The 25626-nt window shown below is 41.1% G+C and overlaps 1 protein-coding gene across 4 annotated transcripts; it reads left to right on the forward strand.

The window, feature by feature from the left end:
* The first annotated feature begins 1848 nt into the window (after positions 1 to 1848).
* On the forward strand, positions 1849 to 25626 carry cables1 (Cdk5 and Abl enzyme substrate 1). 4 transcript variants are annotated; one of them, XM_080861949.1, is made up of 10 exons: positions 1849 to 2712; positions 11513 to 11584; positions 13726 to 13818; positions 14837 to 14914; positions 17621 to 17720; positions 19427 to 19583; positions 20903 to 21006; positions 23222 to 23328; positions 23456 to 23663; positions 24902 to 25626. In XM_080861949.1, exons 1-10 carry the CDS (start codon positions 2153 to 2155, stop codon positions 24926 to 24928), a joined length of 1506 nt encoding a protein of 501 aa, XP_080718075.1. In that variant the 5' UTR covers positions 1849 to 2152; the 3' UTR covers positions 24929 to 25626. The 4 variants fall into 4 exon arrangements, with proteins under 4 accessions (XP_080718075.1, XP_080718073.1, XP_080718074.1 ...); XM_080861947.1 differs by having other exon boundaries at positions 1858 to 2655; positions 24642 to 25626; XM_080861946.1 differs by having other exon boundaries at positions 1861 to 2712; positions 24642 to 25626.

Here is a 25626-nt window from a genome sequence, read left to right on the forward strand (position 1 = left end):
CATGACGCAGGAAATGCTGTGATAACTTTGTATATCAACTACTCTACTCAAGTCTAAACCGATTTCTTTTGTTTTGTGCATGATGCTTTCTCAAGCTCAAATCCTTCTATATTGTGTGCAAACTTTTAACTGGATTTTACAAGCTTTGACCATAACAATGTTAAAGCACACCGTTGCACAACAGTGGTTTGTGCTATGGCTCCATAAAGAGGTCAGTTTTTTAGGTGGCTAATAATGTTGACCCTGGTAATTTTTCATTGTTCTGAAATAATTCTGGTATTGTGTGCAAATAGAAATAATTTACACATTCTAAAGAAAACTAATATGTTTAGAAATGCCTTGTTGATAGGCGAACATATTTTCACTACTTCTGGGAGTGTAAATTGATTTCCAGGTTCTGAACATTTATTTCTAAGGAATTTAATTGAGTACAAATAATAAAAAGGGATCTTGGTGTTTCACTCTTAGGCCTGCCCTCTAGAGAGTTGCATCTACCCACGGCACATTACAGACATCTGGAGAAGCTTCTTTTAATTGGCAGAAAGTTGGTTTTTACACAACTGAATCAAAGCTTCTCTGCCAAGTGTTAGCATTTGGTACCGGGGAATTTTTAATTTATCCACATGAAAAACTACATGCAACTATAAAAGGAAATGAGCTGTTTTTGAGGGTCTAGTCACTTTTTTATAGTATCTACCTTCAGGCCTGAGAAAAGGGCTTCTAGAAGAGAAGAACTATGGTGAATAATACCAAAGGTATTTTCTCTTCTGCCTTCACAAACACATGAACTTAACTAATATCCCATTCCTTATCCATAGAGTTTAATATGATGCCAGCCCACTCTGAAGCTGTAACAGCTTCAACTCTTCGAGGACATCTATCCACAAGCTTTACGAGTGTGTTTAAGCGAGTTTTGGACCATTCTTTCCGAAGCACATTTGTAAGGTGATGTTGGATGGGAAGGCCTGGCTTGCAGTGTCCGCTCTAATTCATCCCAAAGGTGTTCTGATGGGTCGAGGTCAGGATTCTGTGCAGGCCAGTCAAGTTCTGGCCACATCTTCATGGACCTTGCTTTGTGCACTGGTGTGTGGTCATGTTGGAACAGGAAGGGGTCATCCCCAAACTGTTTCCTACAATGTTTGTAGAAGCAGTCTGCACACCTAGGTGCTTGGTTTTATTCACTCATGATAGTAATTGGAACACCTGAATTAAATGATTTGGGTGGGTGAGTGAATACTTTTGGAAACATAGTGTAGATGTAGTAGACTACAAGGCATGGGACAAGATACCCCTTTTTATGTCTTCCTGTCATATTTAATTTTTTATTATCACTGTTACAACCATTATTATTATTATTATTATTGTTAATGTGTCTTTTCTATTCGTTATAATTGATTTGCTAACTATGTAGTACAGGGGTATCAAACATTAGGCCCAACACTGAACATGCTCCAAATTTCCCTTTTTAGCTCTAGACTAAAATATGCTGGTTGCTGCAAGCACCCGTCAAAAAACTCCACTAGATGGCATATTTAATTGGGTTATGGCCAAAAAAAAAGCATACCCAGTACATGACAAGCGGACAGATGGCGCTATCGCTTCAGATATGCTGACTCATACGGTGCACGAAACCGATGGATTTTATCAAAACAAACAGAGCAAGGCCCCCATTCTATCAGCGCACAACGATCCCCGCACATAACACATGTCTGCACATTTAGAAAGTCCAGTTTCTACATGTATGAATAAAATTAGAAATGCACAAAGAAGGATAAAAAAAAAGTTTTCACCCTGCAGGAGTGTGAAGGCTGCAAAAACAATACAGCAGGTAGAAAAAGTTTATTGAAGATGTTACGAACATCTCGGAGTTTATGTAATTTTAGCACGCACTATCAGAGAAGTGGAGGCTTCAGCAGTCAGGAAAAAGAAAAAAAAAACACATGTATTCCCGACAGCTCATTGGTCCAAATTTTCCCTGTGCTGCCACAATACTGCGCACACGTGACCTCGCTGTTTTCACCCAGTTTAACGCGTGTACTTAAAAAGACGGGCACCACCGTTCGCCAACACAAGCACGACCATCCCATCAGCACTCATGCCCGCGAGGTGAGACCGCTGCTGAGGGTGGGACTCGGACACCTGGAAGTGGACCATGGCGGCTGCCACGAGCAGCAACACATCCACAGCCACGCTTCAGATAAAGCACTCCAGTCTCGAGCATACGCGGAAACGCATCGACCCGAGGAGGAGGCAAGCGGCGCTGTCCTTTCTCAGCAACATTTCTCTGGATGGACGGCCCGTGCAGGACGATGCGGGTAGTCAGAGCGAAGGGGAAACCCCGCTGGAAGCTCGGACTAGACAGAGCCTGGTTTCTACGGAGCCCTCGGCGTACGGAGCCGCTGCTGCTGCGGCGGCTGCAGCGGCGGCGGCCACCACCACAGCCACCCAGGCGCTCGCTTTAGCAAACCAGGCTCTCCACGCCAGCAGCAGGGCCAGTTTTGGGACGGGTCCCACTGCTCCCCCCGTCGGTACAGACGCGGAGGGCGACGCTTTTGTGCCCTCGACGTTCAGCTCGCCTTTCTCCGCGGTCCCAGCCTCGACTAGAGGGAGGCTGCAGACGTACACTCAGGGAATCCTACCTGCGACCTACTCCAGGCAAGTCTCCCAGAACTACTGCCCGGAGGGCGGACAGATAGAGCAGCAGAGGTCAAGGTAACTGTGTACACAACGGTTTTACTTCACTGTCTGAGCGCACAACGACCAAAGTTCACTTCTGCACTGCAGGATCGCCATAGACTGCTCATTAAACTGCACACGAAGTGCATCTCGCAGGCAAACCTTTCTTTTTCACTTCTAAAATCTCGCCAGCAGAATAGAATAGCCCTTTATTGGCATTGTACTTGTACAACGAGATTGTGGGTGCTCTACAGCAACTGTGCAGGAATGAAATATTAATAGTAGGCAGCAGGAATATATACACAATCAAGAGACTTATATATACAAAATAAGAGAAAGGCACACATTAGAGAACAAGTTGCAAAGTGTTTGCACACTCACTGTATGTTGCATATCTGTTAGTATTTCTAAAGCACCATGGCACTTTCCAAAATCAGTTTTATTGGGTATGTTGTGTTCCAGCAAGTTCTTAAGGAAATGTTAAGGATGATTAGCTTTCCAGACTTTCCTACATCAGTTGTTATTTATTATGTTATGATTTAGAAATGGGGTGTCAAACATAAGCCCCAGGGGCCATATTCAACCAGGCAAGGACTCCAATTCGGTGTTGTAAATGACTTGTTGGCCCATGATCTTTGAAACATTTGTCAAACTTATCTCTCGTCAATGACATTGAGCAATTTTAGGCCAGAAAGAACATTTCTGTTAGGGGGTTGAAGCTGCTGTCACTTTCTTGCAAAGTGACTTTTATACATCCTTTTATTTATGAATGGAAAACAATCAACGACACTAAGAATGTCTTTTTCAAAAGAGATGCAGTAGAAGTTGCAACAAATATCATGTAACAGTTATATAAAGATATTTTAAGCCATCAAAAAGCACTGGATTCATCGTAAGGTACAACACAGGTTATGTTCAATAACGCAGAGTCATAAAGATGCTTGCAAAACAGGTCAATTCTTTATCTCATATATAACCCCTTCAGAAATCCTGTTGACTGCAGACTGCTTATCAATAATAAACAGAGGTGTTAGACATAAGAACACACAGAAACACTGGAAATCACTTTTTGGGGCACCAGCCCCACTGCATGGGTCTTGAAAATATGAAGGAGATTATTTTTCTTAAGTTAAGCGTCCCTGATTTAGTAGTTTCTCATTGTTGTGTGACAAAAACGGAGGGGCGTCCAAATAAATGGACTCTTGGCAATTTTCTTGCAGGTTTCTTATGATCAGCTGTTTTCAAAAGATACTTGCACTTCTGAGAAATCAGTCTTTCCAACACAGCATGAGGAAAAAGTTCAGCTGTATGCTTTACTCCATGCAGGTGCCTGCAGGCTTATGACTCACTGATATGCACAGGGGATGGGGGGCAGATAGTTTTGATCACAAGTCCAGCAAACCATGGAGCTGTGCACCCTCGTTTCCCCCCGAGGAGAAAATCCAGCATCTTATTCAGTCTCTGTTTGTCTTTCTTACATAAACGTTCTTCGGCTCTTTGTCAAATTGTCCTCAGCTTATTTTTAGTGAGTGTCTTGACAAAACTTGGCACACACCTGCTGTCTACTTCATTTCTGTGTGACGCAAACATCCTGTAACTCTGCACTGCTGTCCAGCTCCACATGCAACAGGGGCTTGTTGTTTCACACGAGTGTCTTTTTATTTGCCTTCTTTGTCTACTTTATTTTCACACAAGGGGGAGAGTTTGGAGGTCTCCACCTCGAAGAGGGACGACTGTCAGTGCGGATCATCTTGTGGTTCTCTCACTGTCAGAACCTGCCGTCAGATCTTCTCTGTTCAGAGCCCCCTCGTCTTTTATCCAAATCCTCGCCTCCTGCTGAAGGGCGTGCCAGACTTCTCAGGAAGTTCTGCTTCACAGGGAAACGCTCATGAGCCTAGTTACTGCACTGAAATTGATTTGTCAAATCAACTTGTTTGGAATGTCTTATTCTCTACTTTTCTTTTTTGCTATATATTTAAATAGTGGGGGGGGGGGAAAAATGCATGACTGACATCATTACATCACTAACACATTTTAACTTGTTTAGCTTACAAGAGGCAGCATTATTGAACCAAACAACATATCTACTAATGAGAGTTGCTGTAATAATAAAAAAGAAGTGGTATTGGTTCATATGTTGTGCAGTATTCACTAGTATGAAAACTAACCTGTAGAACATGCAGATCTCTGTTAAGTTGATCAGGGTGTCATCACATAGTTTGTCCAGCAGAGGGCTTCAGCTCCTGTTTACTCTATGGTGTCTGTAGCACAGGTAGCAGAGTAGCATCAGAGCTCATCAATCAGTAGAAAGGGGAATCATCCCATATTTCACTCTCAACACGATATTGTTGCGAGCTAGCTGATTTAATATATTGCAGGAGATTAGCCCTCTTCTTAAAGTATAGTAGCATCACCAGAGTATTTACACACACAATATCGCTATGCATAATAGCACCATACTATGCTGTATTGTTGCCCCATCCCTAGTAGTGAAGCAGCGTCTTCACAGTAAGCTGCAGATTGATTTGTGACATTCATTGCTGATATCATATTTTTATTTTTTTCACCTTTAAAACATTGGTATCCAGTATTGGTCAGGCTGCAGATCATTAGAAGCCAAACTTTTCAAATGTTAATCATTACACATCTTAAAGATTACGATAAGCTTTTGCTTTTAAATGCTGGTTTTAAATACTTGGAAGTCAGCTTGTACAAACCTGCCAGCTTTTCATATTTTGTGCTAATAAGCTCAGCACCCGAGAAATACTGAGTTCCAGCCACAGTGTTGCACATGTTGGATCCAGTTTCTGCTTTGCCATGTGATGTACCAGCGACCGGTTTGTGTTTTTTACCCCGCCTCTGCTGGGAGAGACTCCATCCCCCAAAGATCCTCAGCTGAATAAGCGGTTAAGAAAATGGATTTGATGCTTCTTATTCTGCTTTGCAAATACAGTCAGAATTTGTTAAAGCCTGACTTTACCCCCTGTTTTTGATATCCGCTCGAAGGACGCCCACATAAAATGAATTCTGATGTCGAGAAATATGCAACCTGCTGATTGAGCGCGGCCATATTCTACCAGCGTGCGGACAGACGAGCGCTCTGCACAGTGCCTGGTCTGTTTTCTGAGGGCAGCTGGTGGAAACGTGTACAGAGGTCCCTCGCCGGGAGAGGCAGGATGCCCGGGCTTTCTGAGGAGCAGCTCTGGCTCTCAGCTCTGTATTTTCTGTCCTCCACTTCCTCTCCCAGGGGAATCGGAGACACACTCTCCCCTCAGACTTTTTGGCCTTCAATCCTGCTTTCGTTGAGGAAGCCGAAGAGCCTCTGATGTGCCGCCAAAATAGACTTTCTGAGCCCAAAGCTGCTTCAGACAATATCCTCATCAGAATCTAATGCGTGGAAACGATAGCTAATTTCATATTCCACTCCTCAGCGTTCATCCATCAAGAATCAGCCAAGAGCTGTGCTTTAAATATATAATAGTGAGTACCATCTGGTACTGTCTGCCTGAGGTGTAGAGCAATGTTCATTATATTGTTTCCCCTGTAAAACACAGGCAGGATGAGTCTTATCACGTCCTGCGTGGGTTATATTCCCATCACTATTAGATTACCCAGAAACACGTACTTTAAAGTATTTTAACAGGCCTTTTTGCATGTGGAAGCAAAACTGTGGCTGGAAAACAAGCAGCACAAGCCACCGTAATGGCTCTCTGGAGTCTTGTGTGTTCGGGTCACATACTTCTGGTTATGGGGCCGATTGCTGTTCGCTGAGGTCATGGTTGGCATAATCTCAGGATTATATAAGAATGCCTCATTTTCCTTCCCTGAATCTTTCGGCGTCTGAGTCGTGGATAAAAGGAAAGCTAAGAAAAGCCCCCAAAATTAACCAGGATCAGCCTGTGTGTGAAACGTGTTTTGAAAGTTATTTTGATGTAATTATTGTATTATTATTATTATTTTTTCTCTTGTTTCCTTTTTGCCCGTTCATTCCTCGCGTTTGTTGCTACATCCCGTTTGTACTCATTATACTTTTGAACCTTTCCGGACCAGACGGGCTGAACTCCCCAGAGTGCTATATTTTTATTTTTTTTTATTTTTTTTATCACAGTAATCACATTTCCCTTTTTCCTGACTATATTTGTGTGAATAAGCCCACAACATTACATGTATTTTTCACTCAGCGACTCTGCAGGAAAATGGAAGACTGTGTCCTGTGGCAAGCTGCCAACAGGTCGTACGCGTGAAACCGTTTAATCTCCACATCTAAACAGTCAACTTGAGTTTTACGGCTTCATTGCTTAGCAGGATTGTCAATAGCATTCAAAAACATTTCTTTTTTATATTGCAGGAGCATGGTGTGCATTTGTAGTGAAAATAATTTTACACTGTGTCTGACTTCATTCAAGAAAAGGTGTTTAAATAAAATCACTTCCCAGGCAACAGTGGCAGGAGTTGCTTTCAGAGACTCTGCTGTTGATTTACACGGACGCTTGTCTGACCCTTCTCACTGGGCCTAGTTAATGCCAGACTGGATGGAAACGGATTGCTCTAACCCTCCCTAGCAGGGTCTGAAGTGAATGAGTGGCCTGTCCCGTGTTATTGTTTCCAGGATTTGCACCAGCTTGGAAAACATCTTTTGCATTAAAAGCACGTGCTGCTGCTGATGTTCATGTAGAGACATTATTTCTCATTTAGCACACTCTTTGCAGAGTTTTAAGGGGGGTGGGGGGGTTCTTCCTGTTATAGTCCTACATGCATATGGAGCGGTTGGTAACTTGATTGATAGAATTTGGAAAGAAATGTAGCTCAGAAACTTTCAAGATAATGAAATGAAGCAGGTAACTTGCAGAGTTGTGGGCTTCTAATGCAATTCATTCACTGCAGCACCACACGGTCATAAAGAGAGACTGCCAAGAATGTAAGTTTGAAAGCTTGCCTGATTTATCTAACAAAGAAACCAACTCTATCCGTCCCAGTATTAAATTAGCTTTAGCTCCAATATACAGGGAGTGCAGAATTATTAGGCAAGTTGTATTTTTGAGGAATAATGTTATTATTGAACAACAACCATGTTCTCAATGAACCCAAAAAACTCATTAATATCAAAGCTGAATGTTTTTGGAAGCAGTTTTTAGTTTGTTTTTAGTTTTAGCTATTTTAGGGGGATATCTGTGTGTGCAGGTGACTATTACTGTGCATAATTATTAGGCAACTCAACAAAAAACAAATATATACCCATTTCAATGATTTATTTTTACCAGTGAAACCAATATAACATCTCCACATTCACAAATTTCTGACATTCAAAAACAAAACAAAAACAAATCAGCGACCAATATAGCCACCTTTCTTTGCAAGGACACTCAAAAGCCTGCCATCCATGGATTCTGTCAGTGTTTTGATCTGTTCACCATCAACATTGCGTGCAGCAGCAACCACAGCCTCCCAGACACTGTTCAGAGAGGTGTACTGTTTTCCCTCCTTGTAAATCTCACATTTGATGATGGACCACAGGTTCTCAATGGGGTTCAGATCAGGTGAACAAGGACGCCATGTCATTAGTTTTTCTTCTTTTATACCCTTTCTTGCCAGCCATGCTGTGGAGTACTTGGACGCGTGTGATGGAGCATTGTCCTGCATGAAAATCATGTTTTTCTTGAAGGATGCAGACTTCTTCCTGTACCACTGCTTGAAGAAGGTGTCTTCCAGAAACTGGCAGTAGGACTGGGAGTTGAGCTTGACTCCATCCTCAACCCGAAAAGGCCCCACAAGCTCATCTTTGATGATACCAGCCCAAACCAGTACTCCACCTCCACCTTGCTGGCGTCTGAGTCGGACTGGATCTCTCTGCCCTTTACCAATCCAGCCACGGGCCCATCCATCTGGCCCATCAAGACTCACTCTCATTTCATCAGTCCATAAAACCTTAGAAAAACCAGTCTTGAGATATTTCTTGGCCCAGTCTTGACGTTTCAGCTTGTGTGTCTTGTTCAGTGGTGGTCGTCTTTCAGCCTTTCTTACCTTGGCCATGTCTCTGAGTATTGCACACCTTGTGCTTTTGGGCACTCCAGTGATGTTGCAGCTCTGAAATATGGCCAAACTGGTGGCAAGTGGCATCTTGGCAGCTGCACGCTTGACTTTTCTCAGTTCATGGGCAGTTATTTGGCGCCTTGGTTTTTCCACACGCTTCTTGCGACCCTGTTGACTATTTTGAATGAAACGCTTGATTGTTCGATGATCACGCTTCAGAAGCTTTGCAATTTTGAGACTGCTGCATCCCTCTGCAAGATATCTCACTATTTTTGACTTTTCTGAGCCTGTCAAGTCCTTCTTTTGACCCATTTTGCCAAAGGAAAGGATGTTGCCTAATAATTATGCACACCTGATATAGGGTGTTGATGTCATTAGACCACACCCCTTCTCATTACAGAGATGCACATCACCTAATATGCTTAATTGGTAGTAGGCTTTCGAGCCTATACAGCTTGGAGTAAGACAACATGCATGAAGAGGATGATGTGGACAAAATACTCATTTGCCTAATAATTCTGCACTCCCTGTACATTGTCTTGGTGGAATGTGGATTCTATCTCCTCTCTTTACATCCATGTGGAAGAACAGTTACAGTAAAGAATAACTTTTTCAGTGGATTCATTAGCATGTGAGTAATACATGCAGATAAACTTGAAAAGCAAGTAAAACCTGTTTAAAGATTCATTTTGTGACTTTTTAAAAAAATTTTCCTTCATGCGGGCTGTTAAAAACAACATGGAAATACCCTTAACATGGGTCTTATTGCTGGAAAACACTGGCGTATTTACACAACCAGGATACACTAGTAGTAGTGGAGGGCTTTTGGAGTCTGGTGTGCGTTTTCTGAGTTGCTAAAATGCTGCAGCTGCAAACAAAGAGGATAAAAGTGGTGAGCAAACCAAAATGGTAATTTGTCAGCCATAATGTCAAAACAAGGAGCTGGAAAAGCTTAAAGTGCTCTGCAACGCTGAAGAGGACTGTACTGTTAATTGACAATTCTCCATATAAAACGATCAACCTGTTTTGAATCTAAGAGCCTCATGCAGCATAAAGTAGTTTAATGAATGAAGCGATGTTCAGTAGAGAAGCCTTTACTTTCCTCCGTATCTGCACTCATAGATCCCAAATCACCCAGCCAGTCCATCCCTCAGGGTTATCACTGAAGGAGGATGATGTAAGACTGGCCATAAATCACATGACACCACTTGTCTGACCCTCACGGAGAGGTCAGGCCAAACCCTTTTATTATGGCCCTTTCAACTCACGCAAGCAGGAGACAGAGTTTGTGTCAGCTGCCCACAGGTCTGATCATTCTTATCATTTAGACTCCGATTTTACTGCTCATGTCTTTTATGAAGGCTTGATGTTTTCCCCTTCAGTTTATGATCATTAGGCCCATTATATTGAGTGCAGAAGGTTAGTCAGTACAAAGGCCTTAAGCTTTTTTTGTCTGCTCCAGTGGCCTGGCTTCTCATGTAAACACTCAGCTCACCCAGTCTCCTCTAGTATACACTGTTCACTCAGCCTGTGTTGGATCCTCGAGGACGGAGCTATTTTTTGTTCATTTGTCTGCACGCTCTGTCACTTATTAACCAGCCGCTTTACTTTACACTCTACCGTCTCTCCCTTTGGTCAGCTGAAACGCTCCGGCGGGTGTGAAGTGTGTCCGGTTGGACGTCTTCGGTTTGTCTTGATGCTGCAGCATCTTGCAGCGCTATAGCACGTCTTGATTTATGAGGAGAATTGGATGCTGCACAATTACAGGCTTTTTCCTGGCTCAGAATGGGCATTTGGGGGGAGCGTGCCTATGCACATAACCATTATCTGTCCTTGTACAGTAAAGTCAAAGTGTGTGCAACCTCTGTTTGACAGAAATGTTTGCATTTTTATGCTAATTCAGATAGTTTGCTCAAGCGATCCAAACCCCAATTAACACAGACTGCTTGCAAATTTCTCTCTGCAGGAAAAAGTCCTGCGTTGTATACAGTAGTAAGTATATTTACCCTCTGGCACTGTTACAGATTTGTCTTCTACGTCATGACAGATAACCCGCTGGGGAAATGTGTGAGCTTTTTCTTATCTGACCTCTAATACGTTAATTTCCACTCCTTTAAATGTAGACACTTTTTTTTTTTTTTTTTTTTTTGAAGGACGTGTTGTTATTGTGGTGCTAAACGTGCAATTATAACCTAATTTTGGCACGGCTCAGACCTTCTTAGCTGTCACATGTGGGTTTGTTCTGAAACTGGCAGCTGATCATATAAAAGCGATCCAGCAGAATTAGACTGTTGAGTCGAGCAACTTAAGTGTGAAATAAAGGCCATCTGTGACCAAATGTGTTACACAAAGTGCTCGCAGAGCCAGCTCGTTATCCTCTCAGCAGCTCTGATCCTGGAAAATTCACTGTGATCCACGCAAGACTGAGTGGGGGGGGGGGCGATCATTGACCACACAGGGGCACAGTGGCGTTCGCTGATGACAGTTATAAGTCAACCATCCAAAACCGGTGTTTGCAAATTAATCTCAGAATTTATAGAAACTTAAAATTAAAGTTAAAATTGGAAACCACAGTTTAACCTTTGTTCCAGGCCACTGCTGACCACACGTATTGTTTTTAAACCTGGGTGTTAAACATTCAACCTTTTTGAGTACAGACTAAAAATATAACATTGACCCAGTGGAAAGAATTATTCAAAAGGTAGTTCCTCTTAAAGCTGACTGTTGAACTTGTGAAGTGTTGGTGTGATGTTGATATTTCTTCATATCCCGTAACATGTAACTTCCCCTCTATGTGCCCCCCCAGACGAAGGCTCATCTCTCAGCGCTCGTCGCTTGAAACTCTAGAGGACATTGAAGAAAATGCTCCTCTGCGCAGGTAAACGCTTTACATGTTCACACTGCTACTACAGTCATGTGGAAAGGGGGGAAAAACACCTTCTTTCATTAAGCTTTTACATATTTGGACGTGTTTAAAAACAAAATCGTCACACATTCATTTAATGAAGACATATTCAACATGCAGAAGCATAGTGTGAAAAACTACGTGCACAGCTGCATCAGGTAGAAACGTTAGCAGCAATATCTTGATGTAATATTTTTCTGTATGACTTCATCAGTCTCTTCAAAATTTTAGAGGAAGTTTAGTCGATTTCAACGCTGCAGGCATTCATTTATGCACAGGTCCCTCCACAGCGTTTTAATCAGGTTGAGGTCTGGTCTCTGACTGGGCCGTTGCAACACCTTGATTCCTTTTTTTTTTTTTTTTTTTTTTTTTTTTTTTTTTTTTTTTTTTACCTCAGTGGTTGAAAGTTACCCAGATCCTCTGATTGCAAAAACCACTCAAATCATCACCCCTCTGCCAAACATCTCAGCTTTGGTCTCGTCTGTCCAAAGGCTTTGCAAGAAGACATTGATTTAACACACACCCCAATGCCCCAGACATGCAAACTGCCAAAATGACTGCCTTTATAGAGGCATTTACTCACATTTACTCATGATTAATAAAACAAATGTATTTGATTAACACAACCTGGATGCTTCTTTCTCTCTTAATTCTTATGGCACTTAGCTTTTCCCACACTGCTTCTGCATATTAGTTTTTCTTAACTAAACAAGGACTATGTGTTTTCTGAGGCTGTATGTAGCTTATTTTAAGGTCTGGTATGTAGAGGTGGGCAGATCAATTCAAATATTGATTAGTATCAGTATGCTGGTATTGGATTGATAATGGCACGATAAGATCGATACTTTGTTTCTATCCTCTGAGTTCAGAATGTAGCTCACTGAATTTAGTTAAATAATTTGCTTTTTTGGAAACGGACACTTTTACATCCCTGGTCTCCAAAAACCTCGCTTCAAATACACGAAAAGCTGAAGTTAAAAAAAAAAAAAAAAAAAAAAGTAAAAATCACAGAGATTTAGCCGTCCATTAAAATATGTTCACAATTTGCAAATTGATGGTGATCATCTCAGCAACCATGACACACTGCTATCGCCTACATAAGGTGCTTTTGTAGGTCAAAAGTATCTATGTCAGTGTTGGTATCGACATTACTGGCTCTGTATTTACCTTGTTTGATACAAACATTTTTGCAGTATTGCACAGTATTACTTAGGGCTGTTCGATATAACGATATATATCGGATGACGATATAAAAACATTTATCGTTTCATTTACGCTATTGTTTGTTTCGTGGTGTCGCAAAATAAACTGTTTACGGCAATATTTTTTTCACCGTTTTGATGGTCACTGTAGTGGCTATGTTAATTTCTTAAAGTTCTCTCTTTCTCTTATATTTAATATAACCACACTACAGACGGACAAGCGCCTGTTTTTATGCGTTGTCGTTAGCAACAACGACGGTAAAACCATCGTGTCTGCTTATTTATGTTCCACATAAACCTTTCACAATAAAGCTCAATATCCTGTTGAGACTTTTCAAAATAAACTGAATCACATGACAGAGCAGATTATTTACTGATGAGAAGTAAAAAAGAGCCGCCAGGTGCTAAAAAAATAAACCTTAGACTCAAACGTTAGAACAGGCTTTCCCCCGCAGCACGCCGTGTAATAAATGCTCACAAAGAAAATGGCGGCCTTTACAACTTATGTCTAAAAATGTATAGTTTCATACATCGGTTAAAACACTCGACTCCAGCTACATGATGCGCAGCTGGAAACACTTCCCACAAGTCGAGATTCACAGAATTTACAGAAAATGTTACATTTTTGTGATTTATATCGTTATCGGACGATAGAATTCTTATATCGGGATATGAGATTTTGGTCATATCGCACAGCCCTAGTATTACTGGTAAGGATTATATGATTTTATTTTTAAAAAAAAATGTATAATGTACCAATATGTAAAACCTTAAAGCTAAAAAAAGGTTTGCTTTCTTTTTACCATTCCTGTGTATTTCTGTGTCTCAACATGAGTCACTTAGCACAGTGTCGTGCGCCCCACTTGGGGGGAACTGTCTGTTTCTAAGTTTTTTGTTTGTTTTACATTTCAGATGCCGAACCCTATCGGGTTCACCCCGACCAAAGAGCTTCAAGAAGGTTCACTTCGTAAAGAACATGAGGCAACACGATATGCGCAATGGAAGGTATGAAGCCAAACATCGCCTCCCCGCAGTCGATACAAGTCCTCACTGAATAATGGAGGCTGCCCCAGTCAATGAACTGCAGTATGGATGTTTCTCACATTACAAGCCACATCGCAGACAAGCAGGCCAGGCCCCGGCCACAGTTTCAGCTTATAGATAGATGCAACTGCCAATCCTGCACGTGCAGAAGAATCTGATGAATTTTGATGTTAATCTTTATTTGATCACTGTCACAAATTCTGTAATCACGCCACAAATCACTCGCTACTAAATTATAAGATGACTGTGCTGTAGCATGAATGCAGCACGCAAATCTTTAAATGCAAACAAATTTTGGCAGAAATGTTCTGATGTTGAAGTTGAGGTCAACGTATCTAGGGAGCGTGTCTGTGTAATACTGACGGGGTGACTCTTATTATCACTGCCACTTCGTTTGGATTTAGACGAGAGTTCAGTTAGCTTTTATTTATCGGTGATTTGCGTGGCACAATCGTGCTCTGGTGATTTTCAATTGTCTCAAAGTGTAGCTCTATGAGTTAGTCTTCACTTATTTTATCCAACATTTGGATAACATTGCAGTGTACCACCTCTGAAATTATTATCCAGTTTTCAGCTGATGTTGAAAGACTCAGCTTTTTGAGACCCTCGTGTGGAGTTTGTTTCCTGATGCTGATTTGTAGTAATAAGGTTCACCACGTGTCTGCGAGCCCGAGTTAGGAAGCTGGAATTATGAGGTTGTTGTAGTTAAAGTCAGAGCCGTTCTGCTCGCTGTGCTGTTGACCTCAGGTCATCGGGAAATGGGCTCTGATTGGATGCCTTAGTTATTAAAAATAAGGTCTTGTAACAAACGCATCACTGTTACACACAAACTGAGTGTATGTGCCAAACTGCAAGAAACTCAGAATAACACACCAAGAATGTTCAGTTCATTCTGTTACTGCAAACTATTACCAAGTGTAACCTGTGCATCTTGTCCGATAGATGTTGATTAGCTTGTTTGCCATTTTTGTTTTTGTAGGATAGTCCTTATCAGTGGCAGAAGATCCTTCTATAGTGTATTTTCTGTCCTGCCCTATCGAGATTGTAGCCAAGCGGGGTATGTATCCTACGGCATGCCGAACGTCGTAACGTCCTCCAACCTGTGCTTCCTCTTTCCCTTTGTTTTCCTCATCCCTCTTGTTTTGGTGGATGCATTTTTATCTTAATAGGTTAATAAAAATGTTTTTTTTTTAAAAAGTAATCTAACAAGGACTTTAAGACTTAGATTGTCGCCTAATGCTTGTTGCTTGTGATACTTTTCCCGTGGTGGCTCTTGGGCACTCATCCTTCTTTGTTCAAGTCAACCCATTCTTGTCTGTTGCAGCTGTTGCTGGCTTCGCTATTCAGCATTTAATATGAACCTTACCTGGTTATTAGAAATAGACGTTTTCGGTGTGTAGTCAACTGATTTTAATTCTCCACTGTGCTGACAGACTAGGATTTCTATTGTCTGCACACTTATAACATGTTATTAACCACTTCTTTTTTTAACTGCCAGGGTTTACATGTCTTAGCGGCGTAGATCTTATCTATAGATAATTTTTCCTGCTTTTCTTTTAAAGCAACATGAGCCCTGTGTTGGGGAGTTTAGCTGTTGTATGGCCTTACTTCTGACGCCCCCCCCCCCCCCCCAAAAAAAAGGTGTGTTTTGGAGGAAGTGAAAGAGAAAGGGCGACAGATAAACACCAGAGGAAACAATGCACAGAAAGAAAAGCAACACACCACGGCTTAGTGAAGAGCGGGGAATTTCCTAAGCCAGCCAATCAGTGCAAGGTCAAGGGTTAATAAACCTCCCGGGGCTCTCCGATAAGCATGTTTCACTGCTCCTTCACGCTAATCGCCCATTTCCAGCTCGACTTTGGCTGGGACAGCCAAAACTCAAAAATATTTTATTAGACAACTTGTTACTTAAATTATTTATTTATTTTCAGAGTACATTCAGCAGACTGGTATGCCTTGCATCTTGAGTAATTTTGCAAATTTTCAATACAGAAGTTAAATACATGGTTAAATCTGCAGCTCAAAGTCCAGCTCGGACTTTCGTAAACTAAGAAGGTGGAATGCAGCAGGCTTCAGGCGGTTAAACCTCAGGCTGTGGGTCATCACTGTCTTTTCATGGGCTAATTCTTTGAGTTCAAACACTCCCGTGTAGACTTTGCATGTTTCCTCTTTAGCAGCGCTGGATTCCGATGTTTCTCTGGCACGTTAAGGAACACTTCTGGCATCGGAGTGGAAAAAATTACATGGATCAAATGTGGGATGAATTTCCTCACAGGGATATTTGAAGTAAAAAAAAAAAGACTTTGGAATATAATTGGAAGCAGTCACCCTCGACTGTTCGTGTGAACTATGAAGTATTTGTAATGGGGTCAAAGTTGTTTAAGCTGTGGTTATTTTTACTTTCTTGACGCTGAATTTCGAAGCATGCGTGACGAACACTTTGCAAGAATTTCACCAATACTAACATACAGATGTTTGGCGCCAGTGATTCCTATTCGTGCATGCTGCTGAGCAGCTTTTCCTGTCATTTCCTTTCATTTCTCTGTATTCTCAACCAAATGAAGCAAAACCTTTTTATTTTCTGGATGGCTTCATAGAAAAGCGCTCTCCCTAGAAAGCTTCCCATCTCTTCTTTTCCCCCCTTTCTTCTTTGATTTTCACTGTTCTGTAAGAGGTCCACTGCCTGGGGATCTCCGTGTCTACGATGCATCTGTCATCATCGTGTCCTGCCGTGCCTGTCTGCCAGATAACGCTGTTTTCATGAAAGCCGATTGGCCCCACATGTCAACAAAACACTGGCATAGTCATGTGAGGAACCGCCGTGTCGTTAACGCTTTGTGTATGAACGACATTTTAAAGAGAATGCAAGACAAAGGAAAGGAAAGATAAGGGGGCCGCAGAAAAACAAGACTGTGTAGAGCCTGTACTTTCTGCCGCCGCTGTGAAATGTTGCAACAGTACAAATATTGAGATAAGGCTAAAGTTAATGTAACACAAACACAGGTGGAAATTTATCTGTCAGCAAACAGGCCACATTTTAATAGCTGTGGACTTTATTTCAACCCAAGGAAAAATGGGAGAACATGAATATCAGCTCCTGCTTAGAGCATTTTAATTTTCTACCAACCTTTTAATCACAAATCGCTGGAAAGACTTAGCCTTCAGCTTACCATCAGTGTTATCGGTTATTCTTTGTGGCAGACTGCAGGCATGTAATCTTCTCTGTCACTGTACACAATTTAAATTAGCTTTTACTGACAGCGACCTAAAAATATCGCATCAAGTTAAATCTTAGCAGTAAACAGTGTTTACTTTAATTATGGTATATTTGATTTGGGCCATGTGTCGGTCAAGCTCCACCGACACACTTCCCTCTTTGGCCATCTGTTTTCTGCTTCAGGAGAGCTTTTGACCTACAAATCTCCCACAGCAGTATGGCATTTCAGGCAGCAGCTGAGTTTGAAGAGGCTTGCCTGCTAGAACGAAACCGTACTCTACTCCGTCCTGCCTCCCAAGGGCGCACTTTATTACTGATTGCCCCGAGATGCACCCAAAGACACGAGCAGTTACAGAAACTAGGCCAGCTGATGAGCTCAGATCGATGCAGGACCCAAATCTGTGAAATGGAGAGTGTGTAAGTGAAGAGGTGAGCTAGAACAGGCCTCTGAAAGATTGCTAAGGAAAAGGAGTTTAAAGAAGCTGCAGGAAAACTTTGTATCAGGAAAGATGTGTTTTTTAAAAAAAAAAGTCTTGTTCTCGTTAGGGATGCAAAGCTGGAAGGAGGGCGTCAGCGGCATCCTTCAGGAGGCGCCAGGGAGATGGTGATTGGACTGGAGGGAGTGGAGTTGGGAGCAGATGGAAAGGTGAGAAACCAGCAAATATGTGTATGTGTGGTGGATCAATATAGATTGGTGTGTTTACTGGGACACTTCACTGGATACTTGATACAGAAGTCTTAAACCACCACTCATTTCTTTATATCTTGTTTCCAAAAGTCAGACTTTGGTATAACTTTTAAAGCTTTTTTTTTTTTTTAAAGTTTGTCTTTGATAAAAAGGCACCTAACTCGAGGGTGTCATCGACAAATACCCAACAACTTTGCAAAGTATCTTTAGGAACTTTGTTACAAGTGCCTTACTTTTTACAAAACATATAAATTGTTCTCACTTCGTTATTTGAATCTACAAGAAAGCCAAAGATAACACAGCATAAAACAGGATTTTTACACCAACAAGGGGATTTCAAAAGAGCTATTAGCCAGAAACTCAAAGACAGGTGGAAAATAAAAGAAGTGGCTGACCTAAAACAAGGACAATATCTGAAAAGCATGGCCTGAAGAAATGAGTAAAAATGCAGTCTAGAGCTACATCTGTCCTTTCAGTTGATCCATATACTATTTGCTAAAATTGTGTCAGTGTTTGCATCAAGCCATTTTTAGGGAAAGGAAACTGGGAGAAAGGGGCAAAATGCACAAGAACTGGACTGAAGGTCATCTGCAACAGGTCTTATGGAGTTATTAATCCATTTTTTTAAATTAATTTTTTTGTTTAAATCGTCATCTTTATGTACAAAGGTCAGGACCGAGGTATAACAGTGAGTGTCTACAGCTGTCTGTAAAATATGGTGGAGGCTCTGTCATGGTTTGAGTCTGCATTTCAGCCAGTGGTGTTTGAGATCTTATCAAAACTGATGGAATTATGAATGCATGAAGTGCAGTCAGATTTTGGTCGTGGCCTCTCCAGAGCCAGAACGTCAACATTTTTGAATCAGTGTGTGATCGTCTCAACAGAGATTGTTAGCCAACATCCAAAGAAGAGCTTTGAATGTCCTTATAGAGGTCTGGAGAACTGTACATATGTTTTAGCAAAGATTTCTCATTTTTCCAGCAAATTATAAAGAAATGAGGGACTTGTGCACATTATTGCACATACAGAAAGGCCAAAAATGGTTAAGGTTGGCTAAAAATGGCACATTAGCATCGTAATAGTTCAGAAGTGTTGTACTGTTGATGGACGTTAGCTAGCAAACTAGCTTGCTAGTTGCTACAGAAGGTAGAATTTTATAAAAGTTTCTTCTCGCACAAATTACTTCCATTTAAATATTAATGTTGGTTATAAACATTGTTTAGTTTTCATAAATGAGGAAAATGAAGTGAAAGGCTTTTATTTTTTAGTGCTTAGCGAGATGATTATTATTATTTTTTTTTTTTTTTTTTCAGAACCCTGTGCAATGAGCCTTTTTTTAAATTTTTTTATTTTATTTTTTATTTTTTGGCACTATTTTGCTGTCAGGGGAGTCCAAACGCCCCATGTGCAATTAAGCACATTAATAACAACTGCATTCCTTTTAGCCAAGTCAGTTCCAGTCTCTTGTTATTGTGTGTGATGTCTCATGGGTACGTTATACTGGGACACTGTTAGTGCTAATACTTATTTGTGGTCCTCTTGTGCTGGAAAACGGATCTGATAACATTAATAGGTTGAACGGGTTTAACATCAGAGCGAGCAAGTCTTTTTTTTTTTTTTTGGCTCTACTGAATAGACATAATAATTTGTATCTGTGTTTGCAGACTGTGTCGTACACCCAGTTCCTGTATCCCACTTATGTGCTGGGTGGCCGAAGAAACACAATCGACTCCACCTCGTCCTTCTCTCAGTCTCGCAACGCAAGCCACCGCAGCCTCAGCTTGGCCCGAGCCAACAGCAACCAGAGCAGCTTAGACACAGGTTGGTTTGCAGGCTTTACCTTTTCATCGTTTACTACAGTTGGGTCCACGTGTTTGGACAATGAGGGCTTGTTGTTTTTGTTTTTTTTGTTGGGGTTTTTTTTGGCAATTTTGTCTCTGTACACCACATCAGTTTATTTTAAATCAAGATGTGATTGAAGTACAAACATTAAGCTTTAATTCATAGGGTATAACAAAAGCCTTGCACATCTTTCAGAGGCACAAAATTAATTGGACAGCTCACTGATGAGCATTTCTAGGCCAGGTGAGACCCTGTTATTCACGACAAACTGATTAGATAAAACGTCTGGAGCTGAGAGGCCGTAATTAGGCTAAAAAAATCTGTCTCATTCTTAAAAAGAAGCATTTCACCATCCAGATCAGCAACAGCTATTGGTTACACATAAAAACAGGAAGGACAAGTTAGACTTTGTCAGAGAGCATCTAAACAAACTTAAAAGAGCCCGTACAATCCAAAAGAAAAATCTTGAAAGCAAGATTTCCTCATATCAGAATAGTGTACAAAATAATAATGATAATAATAATAATTATATTCAAATAAAGTGAAAAGAAACAGTCTGTGATTCAACCACATTACCTGCTAAATGTGCTACAGGAGGTGTTGTGTTGTGGGCTTGTATGGTTGCCAGTGCAACTGGGCCACTAGTGTTTGTTTATGATGTGAGCGCTGATAGCAGGCTGGACTGTGACGTGGCCAGGGCTATGCTCTCTGCTCAGATTCAGCCAAACGCCGCAGAACTGATGAGACGACGCTTCTCGGTACAAGTGGATAAGGATCAGTCAGTCACCTGATTGTTTGAGCCTCTGAACATGGGGGACTACAAATAAAAATGGCTGTTAATTCCTAAACATTTATAACTTTATTTTATTTGCTTTGTTTATATGTAGAAAAACAATGAGTTGGAGCAAATCTGCCTCTTCTAATAATTTAAGTTACTTTAATTTAAGTAATTTCTTCACTTTGTATGGCAACTATTTCTCCCAGTCTGGTATTCTTCTTCCATTTTCAGTCTGTATTTGAGTCTTTCAACCATAATCGCCCGTTGTCTATAGCTCGGTGTAATTCCTAAACATTTAATGCCAAATATTTTGGGTAAAGTTGTCGAATTAAAGCTCAAAGTCCACATGTCAGTCACACCATGATTATTTGATCTTAAAATGCTCTGTGTTGGTGTACAAATAGAAGAACGGTCTCACTGTCCGAGCACTTTTGGCCCTAACTGTATATTTTTATTGAAAAAGGAAATGCATGAAATTCTAAATCTGACTCAACCTTCGTTGTCTGCGTGGAAATGGCAGGGAATGATTTCGGGGACTTTCGCGAGTACGACCCTAATCTGCTGGATGACCCACAATGGCCTTGTGGTAAACACAAGAGAGTCCTCATCTTCCCCTCCTACATGGTGAGAAAATACTAATCTAATACATCACAATCACAACAGCAGCAGCAACTGCTGCCTCGTAGCCTCTTGAGAGCAGAAAGGAATGGTGGTTTTTATCCGCAGCTTCATTTGCTTTGAGATGTTTTGTTGAAATGTTCTGAAATATCTCACTGGTATTTTTTATTTAATTTTTTTTTTTATCATGCTGGGCTTCTGTGCTCAGTTTTCCCACCACAACAGAGAACAATAAAACCAGAAATATTTGTCTAAGGGTTCCTTCACCAAAAATAAAAAATCCTCAGTTTTATCTGCTTATTTAGTCTTTATCAGCAAGGTCACTGGATGAGACGCTCTCCCACCGCTTTGGGCCTGAAACGATGCAGATACTTTATCTCTGTGTAGTTGGCAGTAGCTATTAAAGAGCTACTGTGGCTCTCCCTCAACACTAATCATTCTTTTTACTTTTCCGGAAAAGCGCGGATGTTTTACTTTGGTTTGAAAAGCGAGGGAAAAAACAAAACGGCCCGATTCCCTCCTCATTCTTTCCAGGGTTCAGTTTTCGCTGTGGAGACTGGCAGAATGCACAACGAGTACTGACATAGTTGAAATGTTAGTCAAGGCCAGGGTTTTTTTGTCCTCTCTTCCTCCAATTACTCTTGACAACAATAGCTATTGTGTTTACTACCGCAATGGAAGCAGTGAATTCTCAGCACTTCAGGAATTGGACACAGGCTGCTTGGGAGACCTGACTCTAAAGCTTTCAGGTTCAAACCAGGGGATAAAATTATCTGTGCATATTGAAAGTCTTCTTTGTATTTCTGGCGACGTTGCATAGTAAATGGGTTGCACCCAAGGAAGGTTCCCTATTTGGTCCTATCAGCTCTCAAACTACAAATTCACCATCCCAGAGCAACAAAAGCAATTTTTTTTATGGACCTTTAATCCTGGGATTAATAGACAGGCCTCGACAGGGATCTAACTCCTAGCCCAAACTCACACCCACACATTAAGCTCTCCCAGTGTGACTCAGTGCTTGTTATGGCATGCTTTGAGTATGATGTGGCTAAGGATTGTTTAACAGACATTAGAAAGGCAAGTTAAAAAAAAAAAAATCTATAAACCATATAAAACTGAAAACTAAGATTAAAATAATGCTAAAATAAGATGGAAAGATACAGAGAAACTGAAAATCCTGCTTTTAGCAGCAGAACCATCTGTGTGGGATTGACTGCTAAATAGTTTGTGGCCGTCATGATGAATTAAAATTTGGCCAAAGGCATCAGTTTATCTTGTTACTGTCTTTTAATGCTACTTTTTGTGACACGGAGCAATTTTAAAAAAATTTACAGTCTTGGTTTTAAAAAACAACAACAAACAAACCCAAAAACAAACAAACCACACACTCTTTCATCATTTCTATGGTTTTATGTGTCAGGACATAATAAAAAAATTAATCTGGTCTCTACTAGGTTCCAAAATCATTTCATATGCAACCTCAGAAGAACAACATATTATATAATGTCATTATTTATTTAACGAAGGCAAAGTCAAAATGCAGAAGCAGTGTGTGAAAAATTAAATACACCCTCACTGCTTCCATAGGAATTAAGAGGGAAAGTAGCAGCCAGGTGGTGAACAAGTTTAGCTTGTTTAGAAGACTTACCAGTCATGCCAGGAGAAAATGGACGAGACATAATTGGAAATTTTTGTGGTTGTTTTATTTGTTTTACCGTGGTGCTGTGCATTGTGGCCACACACTTACTGCCAACTGTCAGGCACGGTGGTGGCGCGGTGATGATTTGGGCTGTAGGACAAATTGGGTCATGCAACAGGACAGTGATGCCAAGCACAGCAGCAAACCTACAACAGCATGAGTGAAACAGAAAACAAAGTATTGCACCCACTCAAAGTCCAGACCTCAATCCATCTGAAATACTGCTGCAGGACCTTGAGAGAGCTGCGCATAAACGAAAGGCCACAATCCTCAATGAACTGCAGCAACATCATAAAGACGAGTGGGCCAAAGGTCTTTCACAACTTTCCAGAGAAAGCAGTTACTTCAAGTTATTGCTGCTATGCAACTACAGCTTTACACACAGCTGCTCCTGCATTTAGTTTTTTATTTTTCTTCAAATAAATATTGACACAGTATAATGTATCATGTGTGAAGTGTTAGGATTAATTACTCGATTGAAAGTGTGGTCATTTTGACACCACCTCTGGTTTTCTTTTCCAGACTACGGTCATCGAATACGTGAAACCCTCTGACCTCAAAAAGGACATGAACGAAACCTTCAAGGAAAAATTCCCACACATAAAGCTGACACTTAGCAAAATAAGGAGGTAAAACAAACACCACACAGAATATATTCACCTTAACAGAAGCTCTTTTGTTTTCTTTACCAACTTCTTTCTCTTCATTTTTCCTTCCTTGTTCTTTTTTTTTTTTTTTTTTTTTAACTCTGTGCAGCTTGAAAAGGGAGATAAGAAAACTGGCTCAGGATGAGTGTGGCTTTGAGGAACCGACGGTGGCCATGGCTTTCGTCTACTTTGAAAAACTCGTTCTCCAAGGCAAACTAAACAAGCAGAACCGTAAACTCTGCGCTGGAGCTTGTGTCCTGCTGGCAGCCAAGATCGGGGGTGATCTGAAGAAACAGGAGGTCAAACTTCTTATAGATGTAAGCTTCCTCATGCACACATCCAACCCTTCCCCATCCAACCCCAATGTTTAATTACAGTACAAGAGATTAAAGGGTCAGTTCACTCTGATCAAAGGGAGAGGGCTTTCTTTCCAAATATTTGAGCATCATTTTTCACTGCTCTCAGTGACAGAGTCCACTGGGCTGGGTGTGGGTAGCTGATGAGGCAAAATCGACCCCTCAGGGTTCAAGTGTAACTTTAAACAGCCTACACAACATAACATAATGGAATAAAATCATCTGTAATAAGCCGTCTACAAGATAAAGTGTTTCAAAAACTTACTAATATTTAATTGACCTGAAAAAAAAATAGTGAGAACAGGGCCTGAAGCTCGAATCTCTAAATAGGAGAGCTTTTTGTTTTTTTCCCCCCTACAGGGTAACACATTGCTAGTCTCTTCAATGCTTTAACAACAGCTTTATTTAACTGGGAATCCAAGGGAATTAGTGTTGAACCCTTAACCTCTGGTTGGGTGTGGTGAGATATGTGCTGAGTTGCACCTGGCAACCTGGTACCTGGATGCACACCCCACCCAGTTCCCCAGGGTCCTAAAGTCCACCCTCACATTACCACAGCGGCATAATAAAAGCAAACCTTTTAAATATTTTTAGTTTTCAATGTGTTTAATCTCCAAAAAGTGCAGTTTCAGGTTTTCAATTTCAAGTGAATAAAAGAAGTGCATCGTATGATTATGAGAGAAGGAAATATTTAATATATAAAGCCCTGTTAGAGTAGCAAATGCTCCACTTTTTGTGACCATTTGTTGGCTTCTTGCACACGGCAACTAAATATAAAGCCGTCACTTTCACACTTCTGAGCCAAGTGTGCTGTGAGCAGTGCAGGGCCAGGTGTTACGACATCCAGGGTTAAAAATAAATAAATCTAAATAAGAAGATTATGAGTCGAAGCATTTTTTTTTTTTCCTCTCACACGGACTTGCTTTATTTTTCTGCCAGAAACTGGAGGAAAGGTTCAGAGTGAACCGCAGAGAGCTGATAGCCTTCGAGTTCCCCGTGTTGGTGGCGCTGGAGTTTAATCTGCACCTGCCAGAGCACGAGATCATGCCTCACTACAGACGCCTCCTGCAGACCTCCTAGCATTAGTGATCCATCAGGAGGACGACCGCCAGGTTCTCCTTCTGATCTCCCAGCTTTCCACATTTACCACAGTATCCATCCTGTGTCTTCTCTCCTCGTCTCTGTTTGATCACTTCAAGGTACCTCTGGCTGTTGGCGAGCCATAGCCACTGATCACTACAGACAGCCCGCTCCTTCCCCTCGTTGGACCGACATCAGCCAAAGGGACACGTGTTTTTAAACACTGTTTGACTTCTGCATTCGGCATCACTACATGGACTGAAAGAAAAGGGTTCAACCGTCTGGAAGCAAGCTGGTTTTTCTAGTTTGCATCTCTCACATCGCATCCTTCATCATTTTGTATTCTTAGTCCTCATGTTGACACGAGGCTCTTTTTAAAAAAACAACTGAATCTGATAGTGATCTTTGTCAGTTAAAACAATCCGTGATTGTAACAATTTGATCCTTTCTTTAATCTTTTTGTAAACTTTTTATGATTGGTTGCCTCATGAGCTGCATACAATTTAAACAGAAGCCTTTTAAGAGGCTGGTTTTGTGGCTGGACTGTTATTCCTCAGCGTGAATCATGTTTTCATTAAAAGTGCACTTTTTTTGAAGAAGACACTGGGGCAGGGTGACGGTTTTTCAGACTTTTAACAAGCTTGAGAACTAACCCTGAAGTAGCCCCTGCTGAAAAGTATGCGGTCTTCGTAAGCACCGTACAGAAGACATTGGAACGGACTGTTCAGTTTTTATTTTCTCTCTCTCTTATGGTTTATTCACAGTTTTCCAACCACAGTCTGCATGAAAAGTAGTGATTCTTTGTACGCAGGTACCTGCCGAGAAGTTTTGACTTCCTGTTTTT

This window comes from Rhamphochromis sp. 'chilingali' (assembly GCF_963969265.1).
Source record: "Rhamphochromis sp. 'chilingali' genome assembly, chromosome: 16".
Taxonomy (NCBI): Eukaryota; Metazoa; Chordata; class Actinopteri; order Cichliformes; family Cichlidae; genus Rhamphochromis; species Rhamphochromis sp. 'chilingali'.

Excerpts from the sequence above, each read along its gene's own strand:
- cables1 (XM_080861946.1), top strand. The coding sequence starts at position 2,153 with ATGGCGGCTGCCACGAGCAGCAACACATCCACAGCCACGCTTCAGATA. Across the intron at positions 2,713-11,512 it reads ATAGAGCAGCAGAGGTCAAG|ACGAAGGCTCATCTCTCAGC; the intron begins GTAACTGTGTAC and ends GTGCCCCCCCAG. Across the intron at positions 17,721-19,426 it reads AGTTGGGAGCAGATGGAAAG|ACTGTGTCGTACACCCAGTT; the intron begins GTGAGAAACCAG and ends CTGTGTTTGCAG.